At 27.6% G+C, this 17,810-nt stretch overlaps 1 protein-coding gene across 1 annotated transcript; it reads right to left on the bottom strand.

Annotated features, from left to right (window-relative positions):
• Nucleotides 1-11,204: 11,204 nt before the first annotated feature.
• Nucleotides 11,205-16,588, bottom strand: LOC101488825 (protein argonaute 7). The gene is made up of 3 exons (XM_004490061.4): nucleotides 16,002-16,588; nucleotides 13,357-14,593; nucleotides 11,205-12,902 (listed from the first exon to the last, which is right to left on the bottom strand). The coding sequence occupies exons 1-3, from the start codon at nucleotides 16,354-16,356 to the stop codon at nucleotides 11,444-11,446; spliced, it is 3,051 nt and encodes a 1,016-aa protein (XP_004490118.1). The 5' UTR covers nucleotides 16,357-16,588; the 3' UTR covers nucleotides 11,205-11,443.
• Nucleotides 16,589-17,810: the final 1,222 nt, after the last annotated feature.

The raw sequence follows: 17,810 nt of genomic DNA, 5'->3' as shown, positions 1-17,810 counted from the left end.
TATTTTGCGTACTAATTAATATTTGTGCAGGATTGTTTAGTAGTTCATGTATCTTGTAACGAATATGCAAATACACTAACAGAAACATTAACAAAAACCCAAGTCTTTACTTCTATGATTATCTATAGTTGAAATTTGAATTGAAATTTCTGCTAATTTGTTTATTTATAAAACAAAGATGCCGATGATATTTTGCCTTGCCCCTAATAATTATTATACTAAAATTAAAATATATGAATAAATATATTTTTGTTAAATAAAAATCAATGAATGATTTTCGTTTAGTGGGATGTAGACTTAGACTTTATTTTTGAATATTGGTCAAAGCACGGTGTCTTGAATAGAATTATTTCTGGGGAAGGAAATATGTGAAAATAAAAGTGTACTATTTATTAACAGTATTATGTTATAAGAGCTTCTTCAATGCAAGAAAATTAAGAACACAAAATAGGCGGATCATACCTTACCATATATGGATAAGCACACTTCACTCAAATAAAACGAAGATGAAAAGTAACGTTTCCAACAAAAAAGTGATAATTGCATGAGATAAACACAATAACGTTAAGAATACTGCAAGATCATGTTCTATTGTAATTAGTTCTTTCAAGTGGTACATACTTTAACATAAAAACTCATTATATTTAAGATTCATATCATCCTATATGCATTGAAAATGCTCTAAAATCAACCATATAATACTTCCTCTGGTTCATATATAAACAAAAAAAAAGTTATTTCAACTTTTTTTATAAAGAAAAGTAGTTAATATCGTTCAAATTTCTCAATATTAAAAAAGTAATTGCATTATCTAAATTTTCCGTGTAATGAGAACTTGTTTCATGGAAATAAAATACAAATTATCAAAGGATATTTTAAAATAATTAAAATGTGATTTTAGTATTTACAATTATAATATTTTTATTTAGTTCTTGTAAGTTTTTTTCGGATTTAGTTCTTACAAATTAAAAAACCATTGTTTTAATCAAGTAATTGGATTAAAGTAGTTAATGAACTTCAGTTAATGGTGAATTATTCAGGAGAACTCGAGTTCGAATTCTGACTAAAACAATTCTTGATCATATTTTATTTACCTTTGAATCCAACTCTTAATTATTAGAGTCTCATTCTATTGAGTATGAGACGGTTAAAATAAAAATGAAATTGTTGCTTTTAGCCACTAGTATCATATGCGGCTCAATAAAATTATGTCACATGACCTAATAAACTGATGACAAGGATTAAAAACAATAATAAAACATTTATAAGACTAAAATAAAAAGTCATATAATTACGAATATTAAAATTATATTTAAATTTTTTAAAAATAATAACATTAAATATGATATAATTATTTTTTTTATTTTAATAATAAAATATGATATTTTTGTTGTTGATATTTAGAATGGAAGGGAGTAATATGTAATAAATTGTGTTGGCTTGCAACATGATTTTTGATGTGATGTTTAAATATTTGATATGTAGAAGAAAAGCAATAAAGTATAAAAGATACCAAGTGAATCGAATATACAGTAGAATCTATGATTCAAGACAACAACTCAACAAGAAGTCCCAACTCAGACTACCTACCTACCCATCACATGATTGTGCTAACGTAAATTATGGAAAGGCTTCATTATGCATTCATTGAATTGTTCACCTTCAACACAAATTACTCTCTTTTGTCTCATAACCATAAGTGTGATTTTAATTAGATAAATTGTTTCCAAGTAGATGTGATTTTCAATTTTTAAGATAAATTTAATTTTTTATTATATAATTCAATTATTATTAAACATATATTTTTTAAATATTAATTATATTTTATATTTAAGATGATAGGAAAATCACCCATAGTTATTAACAATGATTTTTTATTTTATAAAGAAAAATATTTGTATTATTTCTGTTTTTTTAATTGTTTCTTTTTTTATTAGTATATTTGAAAAAAAAAGTTCTACAACTTTTGTCGTGAGATATGGGGAGTACAAAAGTGGAGTTATATATAATTTCATTTAAAGGTGTCATTCAAGCAACTGGTTTCAAATAAATCTACTAGTAGACTACTAGTTGTAATGTTTCTTTTATTAATTTTAAAGAAAAAGTAATCGTAGGATGGGATGGAATTGATGGGACTTGTATATATATAATGCAAATTCACATAATGCATAAATAAAAAAAGCAACATCATATCATAAGTTGTCTCGTTGGTTCAGTACTCGTTTGATGCCATCATGATTGGTGATTGATCAAAAGGTTGTTGCTTCTTTTATGGGCTGTCGTGCTGTTTTGATGGGACTTTCACCAAAGAATCAAATATATATAAACAAAAAATCTAAAAATGCCATGATACCTAGTAGATACTAGAAGTATTTTAATATCTTTGTTACAAGAATAAATGCATATTTTGAGTTTTTTATTTAAATATTTTTTTAAGAAAAAAAAAATCACTAAAATATTCTAATTTGAAAAATATATATTAAAATAAGTTATCTATTTCTTCACTTTTTTTTTTAAATCATTAAAATACCCTACCTTAAAAAATATATATTAAAATTATCTACTTTTTCACTTTCAAGAGGTTAGCATTCCTATCATGCAATCATTTATTTTTTGTAATAAAATAATATAACAAGTTATTTATTTTGACATATCTATTCAACCGTATTAATTTAGATGTATTTTTTTTCAATTTAATTATTTTGTTTGATATTATTAATATAGTTTCTTTTTTTAATTATAATTATTTTTATTTATTAAATTCAGAGAAAAAGTAAGAAGAAGTCATTAACAAAATAGAATTAAGTTGCTAATTTATATGCAATATAAGAGCGAGTTGTTAAATTAATATAAATTTATCTACAAAATAAGATAGAGTTATTAAAATAATATAACACGTTATTTATTTTTGTACATCTATTCAATCGATTTTTTTTCTTCAATTTAATGTATTTTATTTGATTTTATTAATATAATATTTTTTAAATATTTTTTTATTAATTTTAATTTATGAAATTAATAATTATTTCATTGTTAAAATGAAGAAAAATTTTAAAACCTCTTACATGGTCGGGATGGGACCTCCTACTTCATCAAAAAAAAAATTCGATCGCAAAACAGGGATGCGATATACTGAAAGTGAAAAAAAGTAAGACATTTTAATATATATTTTTGAAAGTAGGGTATTTTAGTGACTTTTTGCAAAAAAATAAAAAAATAAAAAAATAAAACCCATATTTTGATGTGTCTCACATATGTATTATTGTTGGGACACTCATATTATTAATATAATATAAAATAATTGTTTTAAAATTAATATAATTTTTAATGTATTTTTATTTTTTTTAGTGAATAGTTAATTCGCTCCTTGAAATTGTAAAGGTCTGAAATTTATATTTGGAATTTAAAAATAAGTAAATAAAACCTTTAAATTGAATGACATCAATCAAATTAGTCATTATGTTACAATAGGAATAAAATCAAACTAAAATACAATTTGTCACTACAGGAGCAAAATCAAATTGAAATATTATTACAAATTTTAATATGATTGTAGGGACTAAACTGGTAGGAAGTGAGCAATTTCAATATTGATTTGTGTATATTTAATTGTAAATTTTGTTGGTAAAAACATATGAACTTAGAGGACCAATTATATACTTTGATTGGTTTGGTGCAAGACCACTGCCCATCAGTTGACCTACCCCACCACTCATGAAAGCACTAACACCTCCACCCACGGAACCAACGCCAACACCCATGAGAGCACCACCACCACCCATGATATGACTAGCTTCTTGACCACCACCCATTAGAGTGTCATTTTCTAAGTCTGACTAAAGAACAAATGAACCCGAATTCATGTACTTCCTTCTTAATCTAGGGATGCCACCTCCAAATCCAGGGAAGTAAAGAATGAAGCATTTTTTAAACATGTTTTTTTGTTTTGTTCATGATTTAGTGTATTTTAGATTATGTAATTGACACCTTTTATTTATTTATTAATCTCTCTTTTGGAATCATATAGATGATCCAATTGATACTTATTTAGATAATATGATCATATATTTTGGGTGATGTTAATCACACTTTTTTGTCAAGTATAATGAATCTCTTAATTTTCATTGATTAATCATGTCTTATATAGGCAACATACAATTCAAGTTGATATGCTTAACTTACACATACTAATAGGCTTACTAGTTGACTGACTAGCTTTTGAGCTCTTACAAGTTGAGTGACTAACCTATGAGCTCTTATTAGTTGACTGACTAACCTATGAGCTCATTACTTACGAGCTCACAGACTTACATGCTTACAAGCTTATGACTAACTAACTTATGAGCTTACGAGCCCATAGATTTATAGGCTTGTGATTGACCCATGAGCTCATAAGCTTATGATTGCCTAACTTATGAGCTTATGAACTAATGAGCTAATTTTCCTGTAATTATAATCCTGCATTGACCTATTTACTTATAAATTGTTAATTTTATGGGCCAAATTGAATAATTTAAATTTCACAACTACAATGTTACATCACATAAAGAGATTCATGGACTAATGCGTGCTATAAAAATGGTTAATAATACAAAATGCAAATATTATTGCCAAAATATATTTCAACATTTTAACTTTATTTTCCAATGACTCAACTATGTCCATCAACCTTGTCTTTCCGCACCTCTTCACTTCCATGGTCATTGGATAATGAGACTGAATTGAGTAAACTTAGCGACTTCCGCAAAAAAAGTAATGCTTCAGTTAGTTCGATATGGCAATTTTGTATTTTTTTTTTGTAAAGTAGAACAATTTTATTAAGTTTTTTTACAAAAGAGATATTTACATAATAAAATCACACAAAGGAGATGAAATCACCTCCTTTAATATTGCTTTATCGAAAAATAAACATGTCCTTTATTTGAAACAAAAAATAATTTATTTTAGATAAAAACAAAAAATAATATATATAAAAAATATGATGAGTTTTTACAATTAAAAAAATGCATAAAAAGAAAAAAGAACTTTAAAATTATTGAAAATAAATCATAGAAAAGAATTATCTCTAATCTCAATTATAAATAAAATATTGTATATAAAATTATTGTTCTTAAATATAAATAATAATTAATTAATTTATCAACATTTAATAATATTTTTCCATAAATATTTATTATATTTAATATTTTAATATTGTGAGTGATTATCATAATAATAAAATATAAGTTGATACTCACTTGTCCAAATTTTACAGCTGCTCTTCAAATACTTTATTATTCTTTTAATTAAATACTTTAATATTTTTATAATAGCCACTTTTCAGAATTTAATAGTTGTTTGCTCCATCTTTTTTTATTTATTTTTTTAATTTAGAATTATTTTTTAATTCGAAATCATCTATCGAAACTAATTTTCTCATTTTTATTTATTAAAATAAGTGATTTTTACACATATTTAATTTTTTATCGTGTTTTTTTTTTGTGATTTCGTCATCATAGTGCGGTATTGTTTTGGTTTACTGTTTTGTTGCAATGTTGTTTTGATTTTCCACCTTATTACAGTGTCTATCTGATTTCAGATTGAGAGGCCATCTGTCTGATTTCAAATTGAGAGGTCATCTTTGATTTAGTGAAAATTTAATTAATTACTTTAAGGTTTTCAACGTTCCACCTTCAGAGACATGAGTATTTTAACAACTTCAATTTTGTCATATTTATATATTTTGTCACATTTATAGGCATTTTACAAAATTATGTTATTAATCTGGATGTTGTTAGTTTATTCGTAAATTCATCATTTTTCGTTTTTAACGACTTTGAATTTATATTGTTGATTGCTGTAATTTATATCGATTTGCATAAATGAATATTATTTTTATATTAAACAAATAAATACTTTCAATTACGATATTTAATAAATGTAAACATTAGGGTTGTATGTGGGTCGGCTTGAGTTGGCTTAACTGCAGTTTTAGTCATTTTATTTTTACTGATTCACAAAAAAATTTCTCATATTTTAAAAGTCCGACAATTTTGATCCCTTCATGTGATTTTTTAACTAAAAAGACATGTTTTAAATAACATGTTATAAGATAAGATGATATTGAATGATTAACACTCATAAAATCATAATAAAAGCTCATAAAAATTAGTTTTCAACTTTATAAATTTTTTATATTTGTAATTTAATTAATGACATATAAATAATTAACGCATCTAGATGGTTATATATCATGAAATTGTAGCTCACGTTATTTAAAATACATTAAATCGTTATTTTTTAGTTAAAAAATATAAGATAGAGACAAAAACTGTCGACTTTTAAAATATGAGATCAATTTCGTGAATTGATAAAAATAGAGGGCTCAAAACTGCAATTACATCAATATATATTCAATTACGAAATCAATAAATATAAAAATTAGGGTTGTTTACATGTCACTTTGAGTTGAGTTTGATCAAAATTTTACAAGCATCAAAATAACTAAGATTCATATCTTCTTAAAGTAACCAATTAATTTTTTAGAATTGAGTAACCAGAGTACGATGGATAAAATTGTTTGGATTAGATTTTATTTAATATGCTATTTTATAAAATTAGGATCACTCATTTATACTAATTTATTCGACTCAAGCTATTATTTCAAGTTAGATCAAAATTGGATTGGTCATAATAAACAAACTCATATATAGCCTAAGTAAAAATATTTAATTTTATTTACATTTAAAAATCGGAGAGAAAAAATACATAAAAGTCAGTACCGATTAATTAGTAAGGACCTCAAATTTTATTATTATAATATAATATAATGAAGGTAATTTTAAGTAAAAATTACACATTTTAAAGTTTAGTATCTAAAAAAAATATTTGTTCACTTTTAATTTTTATTTTATAAAGACAAAAAAATATTTTACAAAAAGTTAAAATATAAACTAAAAAGTAAACTTTTTTAATAATTAAAAAGTTATAAAAATTAAAATAAGTTTTCAAAATTTATATATTTTTTTTAATTATTAAAATTTTACTTTTTTTTATTAAGAGTTTGATTTTAAAAATTAGAGTAGAATCAAAAAAACATTTAAGAGAGTTCTGACGAGAATCAATATCATAGTGGTAGGGGACCCCAAAAGCGTGTGTGTTGTAGTGCACAGTATATAGTATAGTATAGGTTGAATTAATACCTATTTGGTAGTGTGAGTAGGATCTCAGTAATGCCAAAGAACTGTGAGTGGCAGAAGGCAGAATGCAGAATGCAAATACAAACTCATATTCATTTATCAGTCTTTCTGTCCCTTCCCTACGTACCCAACCCAAACAATGCAATGGGCAATGGCATTCGCATTGGACGTGTATTACTGAAAAGCATCTGATCCTCATCCATAAAGTATGAGAGATAAACGCTCAAACATTCATTGCTCTTGTCTTGCCAACTTCAATCAACATATTATATTAAACGGACAAAAGGGGAACTCCATTGCTCATTCTTCATCTCTATAATAATATACACTCGTCTTTGGAATTTTTTATTTTATTTAACTTTTTTCTTCTTCTCATTTTAGCAATTGAAAAATTGTTTATTTAATAAATTAAAAATAATTATAATATTTTAAAAAATATTATTAAAAAATTAAAATAAAATACATTAAATTGAAGAAAAAAAATATGGTTGATTAAATGTGTCTAAACAAATAACATGTTATATTATTTTAACAATTTCCTCTTATTTTGTAGATTAATTTAAATTATTTTAACAACTGTCTTTTAGTTTGCAGAAAATTAGCCTCCTATTATAATAATTTTCTCTTATTTTTATTAATGCAGATAAAAATTGGTTTGCAGTTAAATGCGATTATAATAAAAATTGATTTACAGATAAATGCGGTTTTAAATTTGAAATAATATAATAATTTATTTAATTCACATATACCTGTGTCACATCACTATTTTTTTTATATGTCATTAATAAAGTGACAATTTATTAAGATTTGGACTCAAATTCTATTAAGGGACCAAAACTGATAACAAATAAAATGAAATGACTATTTTCACGATTCACCTAAAATTGGGGGACCAAAAGTGCAATTAAGTCTTGTTAATATGTTAGTAAGACTCTAGTTTTTATTAGTAGTTTTGTCTCCTATTTGAATGCTTGCTATATCAAATTTAGTGAATATCTTTTGTAATTATTTGTGTTTTACTCTTGGGTGATGATTGTTATTTCCTATAACTAGTAGAAATTTTTTTGTTCTACCGATGATTTTATAAAACGGTGTTATTTCCCGTAGTTTTTAATTCTTACTTTGAGAGTTTTTCATGTTAAATTTTGATATATGCAATTTATAGCCATTTATTTATTTATTTATTATTATTAATGGTATTAACTTTGGTCAATAATTCATCTTTCATGTTCAACAAGAAATAGTTAATTTAACGAGTTTCAAATATTTGGTTGCACACTCTATTCCAAACAATTGACATTAGAACTTTAGTACTCTTGTGGTAATTATTTTGTGGCAAATTATGAAATATAATACAACTTGTGTGGTGGCCTTGAATAAGCCAAATTATGGCATTTAGAAAGGAAAGATGGAGGATGTGTTCTATGTGAAGAATTTTCATTATCATGTGTTTGATACAACGAAGTCAGATGATATATAAGATTGATTATGAATGAACCCTACTAAACTTACTAGAGTGACATGTGTGTGGATAGTTCATCAATGGATAGATAACAAAGTTTTGAACCACATTAGTGGAGAGAAATATGTTAAATCATTGTGAGAAAAATTGATGTAGTTGTATGTAAATAATTCCTAATTCGTGAGAAATTGTGAACCAACTCTCTATTATGGCTATTAAGTTTGATGAAGAAATTCTGATGTTATTATTTCTTGGTTTCTTGTATGACTCACGAAAAACTGATATGGTAATGTCTTAATTGCTGTTTTAATCCGTCTATTTTTATCAATTTACGAATTCGATCCGCCTAATTTAAAATCTGACAGTTTTGGTACCTCATTATGATTTTTTTAACTATAAAATGACAATGTGACATATATTTTAAATAACGTGACATATGAAACGGTGATGTAGAATAATTCACACTCATGAAATCCCAATAAAACTCTATAAAAATTTAGCTTTCGACTTTAAAATTTTCATTTTTATAATTTAATTAATTAAATATAAATAATTAATACGTCTAGATGAGTTTTATATCATGAAATTGTATACACATCGATAAAAATATGTCAAATCATAAATCAAAATTACAATTAAACATTATTAAAATACACTTCAATCAATCAATTATTACTTAAAAAATTCGTTATTAGTATCAATTTAAAACTGACGCTAACATGTCAATAGCTATGAAGTACTCTTGTATAGTTATAAATCAAGTGTATAATATTTAAATCTATAAAAATATTCTTTTTTAAACATAAACTTTTTTTATTGTTTATTAAAAGAATATCTGTTATATGTATATGTACCTAAGTAATGTAAGTTTGATACAATGCTAGTGTTTTCTCTAAAAGCCTTATAATCAGCCAATTATACATTGATTGATACACATTGTTCAAAGTAACATAAGTAAATCAATCAAATAATTCAATTGTGCTGGCAGTAGGCAGTAGCATATACCGTGCAGTGTGATTCAGTAAACTGAGCTACTTTCTGTTACACCATTCTCTGTGGGGCCCAACAACAGTGTTATACATACTTGATTTTTTAGTATACCAATAAACTTGGTTGCTTGTTGTCTTTTTGCTTTGAAATTTGGATTCTTTTTAACTCTCTGTCACACTTAGTACACTATAATGCTTGCATTTCATGGCAAAAAGATAATCTACACATTTATACTTTATTTAATTATATTTATTTATATATACTTGCAATAATGCTTACTTGTACTAACTAGTATGTATATAAATCATATCTTAGCATCTATTTGACTTGACATCTTTAATTTGATACTTTTTGTACTTAGGTGAATCTGTCTTTACAGTTATGTAAATAGTAGTTGCTCTACATGACTGGTTTATTTAATAATGTTGTTCACGTTTGGTTAGTTTCACAAGTTATATCTGCATGCATAACTACCTGAATGAATCTAAAGATTCTATATCACAGGAGGAAATGACTACACTAAATAGATAAACACATGTAACCAATGAGTTTAAACTTAACGTCACTTTCAAAATATAAGTAAAAATAAGTTTTTAAAAAAATGATGAATTAATGGATATAAAACTTAAATACATTAATTTTTTTCAATTAATTTTTATATATATTTTGAGAGAGAGGTCGTATTGTGTGCTTCATTTTTAGTTTTTCCATACAGTATTCTGTGTGCTTCATTTTTAGTTTTTCCATACAGTATTCTATAGTTCTTAAATTAAATTTAGTTTGAGTTAATTTTGTTCTTTACTACGTAAGCTAAATTTTGTTGAAACTAATTCGCTTGTGTTTAGTTTGGTGTTTGTTTACCACGACTGTGAGTTTTGAAGTGTCTCATTAGTTTTTAGAAACTATAATGTGTAGCTTTTGTATTATTGTGATTTTAGTGAACGTTTGTTTTTACGGTAGAAAAACATGAACATACATATAACTTAAACTACATGTAGCTTCTTGTTTTCACGGCAAATAATACCTTAGGTTTGCGAGAAAGAAAGTGTTACAAACTAAAAAGAGTAAGGATGAACATATTTTTCCTTGTCAACATGATTTGTATTAGAAATAAAGATTTGTATTAGAAATAAAGTGTGTACAAAAGAATTGTCGTCAAGTATATGATGAATCATTTTGAATAAATGATGTCAAATTGAATTGGACTGACAGAATTTAAAATAATTATTTATGTTTAAATATTTTTACTTGAAATGCAAATTAAATGAAAAAATTAGTGTAAATTTATAAATCCATGCACATGCTCCATTTTATCTATTCCAATCAATCTTAGGTTAGACAATTTCTGGACTAAAAACATAAACACTTTATTTTTGTTCTTCAATAAAATCAATTTTGGAATAATCCAATTTGAAACCAAACACACTAATTGAAAGGCCATTGAAACTGCACTGAATATACTAATATTCTTATCAATGTAAAAAACTAAACTAGTAAAGAAATCCTTTGTGAGATTAACCAACAACTTTGGCCTATAAAATTAGAATTTTTCACTAACATAATAAATGCAAAAATTTATTTTTCTTATTTCATCCTGCACAATACTTTATATGTCCCATAAATCTAAAGCTTGGTCATGTAACTACACAATCTAAAAATCAAATGACATTAATCATCGACACAAAACACGATAATGATATTGGCACACAGAAAGTGATAATAATTCAAGAACGTAAAAGTGATTAAATATATGTCAGACACCAAACACGTCCTCAATCTAAAGTGTCGGTGCTACATAGATAGTCATCACTCACTAGCAATAAAACATAAGCTTCTTGATATTTTCACTAAGTTTAGGTAGAGGTGGTGTCTTTGGAGGAGCAGCTCTTGACAATGTAGAAGCAGTTCTGAACAAACCTAAGGACTCTGATCTCTCAAGGTAGAGTCTTCCCCTATATGCAGCTAAATGTGCATAATATGCAGGAGGAACCAAAGAAATTGGTTTAGTACACCTAACAAAAGTATAGCACAAATTGTAAACCAGCTTCTGCAATTCATCAGAACTAAACTCATTTTCATCCGACAAGACATGGTAATGTGTTGGCCGGCTCGTTCCTTTGACACCCCAGTGACTACACAGATAGAAATCAAATTCTTTCGGATGAGTAATCACAGAATCAACCACTGTTCCTGGAGGAATATTTTCGTATTGATAATTTCTGTGATTCGAAGATTGATCGGTTTCGGAGGGAAACAACCTTGTGTGATGTCTCTTTTGGACAACTACAAAAGTTATGAAAGGTTTATAACCATGAAACCTTGAACAAGCTTGCTTTATGGATTGGAGTTCTTCTTGGAGAACTTTGTAGAATTGTGTTTCGCTAACTCCATCTCGAAAGAAGATTATTCGGTTGGGGAGTTTTTCAACTTCCTGAAGAAAATCTTCGAGCAACTCGGCCACCATTGCGCCGAGGTCTTGGATGATTTCTTGCCTATGTGTTTGAGACCTTATTCTTGAAATGTATTTGTTTGCTGTTGGCCAATTCATGCTGCCAACAACAGCAGCCACCGAAGGACTTGAATCGTCGAGAGGATGAGGATGTGTCACGTCAGCTCCCATGAACATCGCAGGTTCATCGATGCTGAAAAGGCGCGGTAATTGTGAAGGAAGCGAGTTGTACAAAGCAACTGTGCATCCACCAACTTTAGCATTGATCTTGAGTGCCACATTAGCCAAAAACTGTGAACTTAATTTGATGAGATTTGGATACAAGCAGCATTGGCTTACAATGCCGACACTCGTCTCAGAGATTCTTTTCAAGTCTGCATACCCTTTGTGTTTTTTTTCCATTATACAAATAAGAAGCTGCAGATTGTTTGAGGAAATTCTCTGGATTCTATTGAGCTTAGATTCCAAAAGTGTGACATTGTTAAGAACATGGATTGATTCAAACTGTGGACTAATAACTGTGTTCTTGTTAAGAAAAATGCCTAATTGTTCACATCTTTGAGTTAACTGGTTTATGAATCTTGGGATATGAGACTTTTGCTCAGGTGTGCCACCAAAACTTATCAATGCCCATCTTTCGATTGTAGTTCCTTCGAAGACGTGGCCGTCGAGAAGGTTCCATTGACGATCGTGACGTGAAGGAGTCAGGTTTCTCACATGACCTCCATCTCCAAGCTTTAGTTTTGGAGGGTAAAGAATTCTCCCTGTCAACTTTGTCATTTCTCTTGAGACTTGGAGTTTGAATTCATTTTCTTGGTCACCACTGTCAAAAAGGATTACTTTTAATGCATTAGAGAGTAGAAAGAAACTAATACAAAAACAATTATGTAATTGTTTATAAGAAAAATATATAAATGATCCATAGAAGTACTAAGAATCATACACATTGATTGACCTATTTGGATAAACAATTTAATCAAACGACTGTTGCTTATCATATAACTTTTTCCGTATAAGTTGTTTCTATAAGTAAAAGATAAAATAAAATCATATTGTTTTTATATAAGCTATAAAGTATGAGCTGTTTTCATAAGTTATTACTATAAAGAACTTATGGAAATAAGCCTAAAACAGCTTATGATCATGTCGTAAGTTGTTTCAATAAACTCTCCTTAACAGCCTCATAAGTGCTTATGCTTATGCCAATAGACAAGTTCAAATAAGTCAATCCAAACAAAACGAGAAATATGAAGCTACTACAATGTGTTTATAGTTACCTGGTAGGACCAACATTTCCTGTCATGACTCCTTCGATGATGGCTTTTCGCTCTCCGGGTCGTTGACAGCCCATCTTGAGTATTCTCGCCGTCTGATCATCAGACAGTTTCCCAAGAAACTTTTGTCCTTCACAGATCACACAAAGCTCCATAGGCAGATAACAAGGTTTACTCCTACTAATTTGCAAGCATGGCAACTTCCTGAATTGTATGTCATAGTTATAATGATCTTTAAAGTAACTCACAAGCCTAAGATTCTTCCCATCTCTATCAGCAAACCAAAGATTTTCAGTTGCCTCCTCAGTTAAGCCGTAGACACGATATCTCTGAACAGTTTCTCTATGACAAACAAACACCCTGATGTTCTTCAATGCTTTCTCAACTTCCTTTCTTTCTTCGCAAGTTAGCGACGTTGTCTTCCTTTGAGAAAGGTCTCTAAGAAACTCAAGACGCTTCTGCAGGTATGGAATAACTCCTATGCTCTCATGAAAAGCAGTTACTGAGAAATCAACATTGAGTGCAAGTCCTTGTTGAGTTGGTCTAAGACTTTGAAAGAAGCCTCTCAATCCAACGGCTCCTCCACCGATATCTTTGCTTCTCCCCATCGAACTCGAATAGAATGACCTTCCTACAGGTATACATTTCTCAGTTGGACTTTCCCTCAAAACTACATCCAAGGCATGTAGATAATCTTGAGGAAGTGGAATCCCTTCATCGCCTTCTTTGCTCAAGTAATTAGTCAACTCTTTTCCATCAATCTTCGAGACTAGTTTGATATTTATCCGAAAAAGTTTATGTTGTTCATGCTTCTCATTCTTAACATCTGTTTCTCCATAAAGCGCTATCGATTTGCTAGATGGAATTGGGAGGCTTATGTAGAACTCAAGCTTATCATTTTGGAATTCAATTGGACTATAAAGATTATTTCTCCCATCATATGCTGGAAGAGCACCCAATAGCACATCAGAATTGTTATTTACAAGTTTCTGTTTGATTGCTCTAGCAATTTCCTTAGAAGGATGAGGACTAATTTCAACATTGTAATGATATAACTTTTGTGATGGATCAAACTTTACTAGAAAATGGTTGGCAAGGAGAGATATCACAGGACCTTCTTTGCCACCAGAATCTGGCCTCCTTGCAACAGTCACTTCTTGTGTCTTCCTTGTTGAAATGAGCTTCTTCCCATCATCTCCTTTAAGGGATTCTTTAGTTTGGTTCTGAAGCTCCTTTGGAGCTGAATCATTATCATAAACAAATGGTTCATTATTTTTTCATTACATACTTTGTTGCATACATCAACTGGTAATATCAAATAACTAAGTGCATGTTTGGTTCTGCGGTGACAATTGATTTTGTATTTTAATTATAAGTTAGTCGAATATAAAATAAATTATGTTTGAATACATTTACGTCAAAGTGAGTTAAACAATAAATTTCCATGTAAAAATCACGTTTGAACTCAAAAGTTACAAATTCTAGCTTCATAATATAATCAATTTTACTTGCGAAAAACCGAACATGTCAAAAACAATGTTACATCTCAGGAATTAATTCTGGCTGCTCCAAACATGAAACCAAACATAGGCTAATATTATACCTCATTAGAGAAGGTTTACATGCTTTTGTCAAACTCAATTTTTTCTCATAGTTAGATATTGTTGTGTGAAGAATGCTTTTAGGATAATTTCTCAAAGTGTATAAAGCAAAAAAAGCAAATCATTGATGCTTCTTGCCAAAGCAAATTTGATATTAAATCAATTTTGACTTGATTTGAAACCAAACAAGTGATCATTTCACTTTATTATATCTACTTTATTAAATAAATAAATAAATAAATAAAAGAAGATTGAACATTAAATCTACTAATCAAAACATAACACTCATGTTTCAAAAAACTTGTGAGCATCAAAAAGAGGTGTAATGAACAGAAGAATCCTTGAACTTTTACTTATATAGCCCAACAGACACCACACAAAAGAATAGGGGCCCATGAACTGGGGCACCATAGTTAATTGGAAAATTCAACATACTTCAGTATTTACTACTAAATGCTTCCAACCAAAACAAGAAAAAGAAAAACAAAATCATTCAACAACAATAGTTCACAGAAAAGAAAATACAATGGAAAGGACTTAACATCTTTATGTTATTATTATTGTTCAATAAAAGGGTATCATATAGAGACACATGATAGAGCTTTATTTATTTATTTATTTATTTATTATTTTGACAAATTTAGCATTGGAACATAAGGGATCAATTGCTGCAAGTGGAACAGTGACCTTGAAAATATTTCCCCCAACAAGACCTTACATTTTTTCACATTAAAAACACAGCAAAACCAATGAAAAATTGAATCAAATCTAGTTTGATTGAAGTTAAAAAAAAGTATAAATTATAAATTATTACAACCCCAAATGCAATGTTTTGAAAAAAAAAATATTAAAATAGAAAGACACAATAAAAAACTGTTTATTTTTTATCTCTCTCTCTCTCCAAGAAGTCAAAATAAATTTGAAATTTTTTCTAAACAAAACAAATAAAACAAGCCTAAAGAACAGATTTTTATCTTCAATATTTTAAAAACATGAACACAAGCAAAAGGGTAAGTTTGAAATGGAAAGAACAATGCTGAAACTTACAAGGAGCAAGTGATAGTTGAGAGAGGTTGAAATCTGATGAAGGAGAACTATTGAGTTTGCATGGATGTTTATGCAAATGGGTTTTTGATATAAAGCTTTGATTTTGATGAAAAGGTGGAATCAAAGGTAGTTGTTGAAGAGAAGGTAAAGGAAGAAGAGCAGGGTAGTATCTTTGAAACTTGTTTTGATGATTGAAGAAACCAAGTTGAGTTGAGTATTGTTGTTGAAGCTGATTTTGATGATGTTGTTGATGATGATAATGATGATGGTGATGATGGTGGTGATGATGATGATGTTGATGAGAGTTAGTTTCATTTTGGTTAGTGTTAGTTGAGTCTTGTGTTTGTTGTTCCATGATTTGATTGGAAGAGAAGAAGGAAATGAGAAGTGAGAAAGAAAAGAAAGATTTTGAGAGGATATGAGGTTTGTTTTTCTGATAAAATAGTTTGAAGATGTGACAAATAGCAGAAACTACAGTTACTGTTTCAGAGAGAGAGAGAGAGAAGAGACAGAAAGGATGGTAGGAACTGAGAACTTGAGAACAAGTGAGAGAGACGATGCTAACAAGTCTTCTCAAATTGTTAAGAAAGTTAAAAAATTATACCTTTTACAATTTAAATTACAAAAATTCTAATATAATTTTTTTTAATATTTATACTCTTTCTTAATAATAATAATAATAAAGGAACTTTGTTTGAGCCTTTTGTTGCTGGCGGTTTATGTTTTTACTGTTCTTAGAGATTGCTTTGGAATATAATATCCTAAACAAGAAAATAAAAGTGAAAAGAGTATAAAAAATAAAAATATTTAACAAAATGGGGTTTCTTCTATTGATTGGTGCAGTAGATTGCAGATTATAGGGTCAAGATACTGAAAATTTTATCTATTTTAATCTAACTTGTAACATGCACTCGATTGCACGTTAAATCAAATTCGAAAAATTGGAGTCCCTAAAATGATCTTTATTTTTAAAATATAGAGATAATATTAAGTCTAATGTAGGTTAAGTTTTGTGGTGGGATTGATAATAATGTGAAGAGTTATTTTCAATTTTACATAAACTAAAAAATGTAAAAATTATGACTCATTGTAATTTTATCAAGTTCGACGTGAAATTAAATATACATTTGTAATACTTTTAAATAATTTTCAACACGATAAATTTAGTTTATTATGAATAGAATCTCAAAAAAGATATATTAAAATAAAATAATTTTATATTGAAATTTAATGAGAAATATTCGTATATACGAGAAGTATTTATATATATGCATTTTATAAGTGCAACTTAATGAATATTACAACATAATGCGTATTAATTAACATAAGTAAATAACTATTTTATAATGGCGGATGTCCATTTTCTAATAAAGATAAGGGATGTATTGCAAAAAACTTTTATAAAATAAGTTATAATTCTTTTTTTTTCTTTTTATTTATAATAATAATAAATACATCAATATTAAAAAAATTAATTTAATAAAATTACCATTTCATTAATATAAAATAACCAAATTATAAAAAGAGTATTTTCTCTATCTCACAATGAATATCACATGCCTTAAAAAGATATTGTCCAAAAAGGTTTGTCACTTTTAGTTTTCATTGCAATTTGAATTTTTGTTTTCTTTTTTAATTGTACCCTATAATTAATATTTAGTGATGTTATTAAGTACATATCAATGTTTAAAAAAAAACACAAGAATGATAACTTTTCATTTTATTAGTAATTGGTTAAAGAATCATTTTCAAATTAAGTCAAAAGGGTGAAATTTTTTTTCTATAACTTCATTTTTTTTTTGTTATTTA

The sequence above is a fragment of the Cicer arietinum genome, chromosome 2 (assembly GCF_000331145.2).
Source record: "Cicer arietinum cultivar CDC Frontier isolate Library 1 chromosome 2, Cicar.CDCFrontier_v2.0, whole genome shotgun sequence".
Lineage (NCBI taxonomy): Eukaryota > Viridiplantae > Streptophyta > Magnoliopsida > Fabales > Fabaceae > Cicer > Cicer arietinum.
The sequence above is the reverse complement of the archived record's forward strand: the minus strand, read 5'-3'. Positions and strand labels throughout refer to the sequence as shown.

Excerpts from the sequence above, each read along its gene's own strand:
- LOC101488825 (XM_004490061.4), bottom strand. The coding sequence starts at position 16,356 with ATGGAACAACAAACACAAGACTCAACTAACACTAACCAAAATGAAACT. Across the intron at positions 14,594-16,001 it reads TCAACTATCACTTGCTCCTT|CTCCAAAGGAGCTTCAGAAC; the intron begins GTAAGTTTCAGC and ends ATAATGATTCAG. Across the intron at positions 12,903-13,356 it reads GGAAATGTTGGTCCTACCAG|TGGTGACCAAGAAAATGAAT; the intron begins GTAACTATAAAC and ends CCTTTTTGACAG.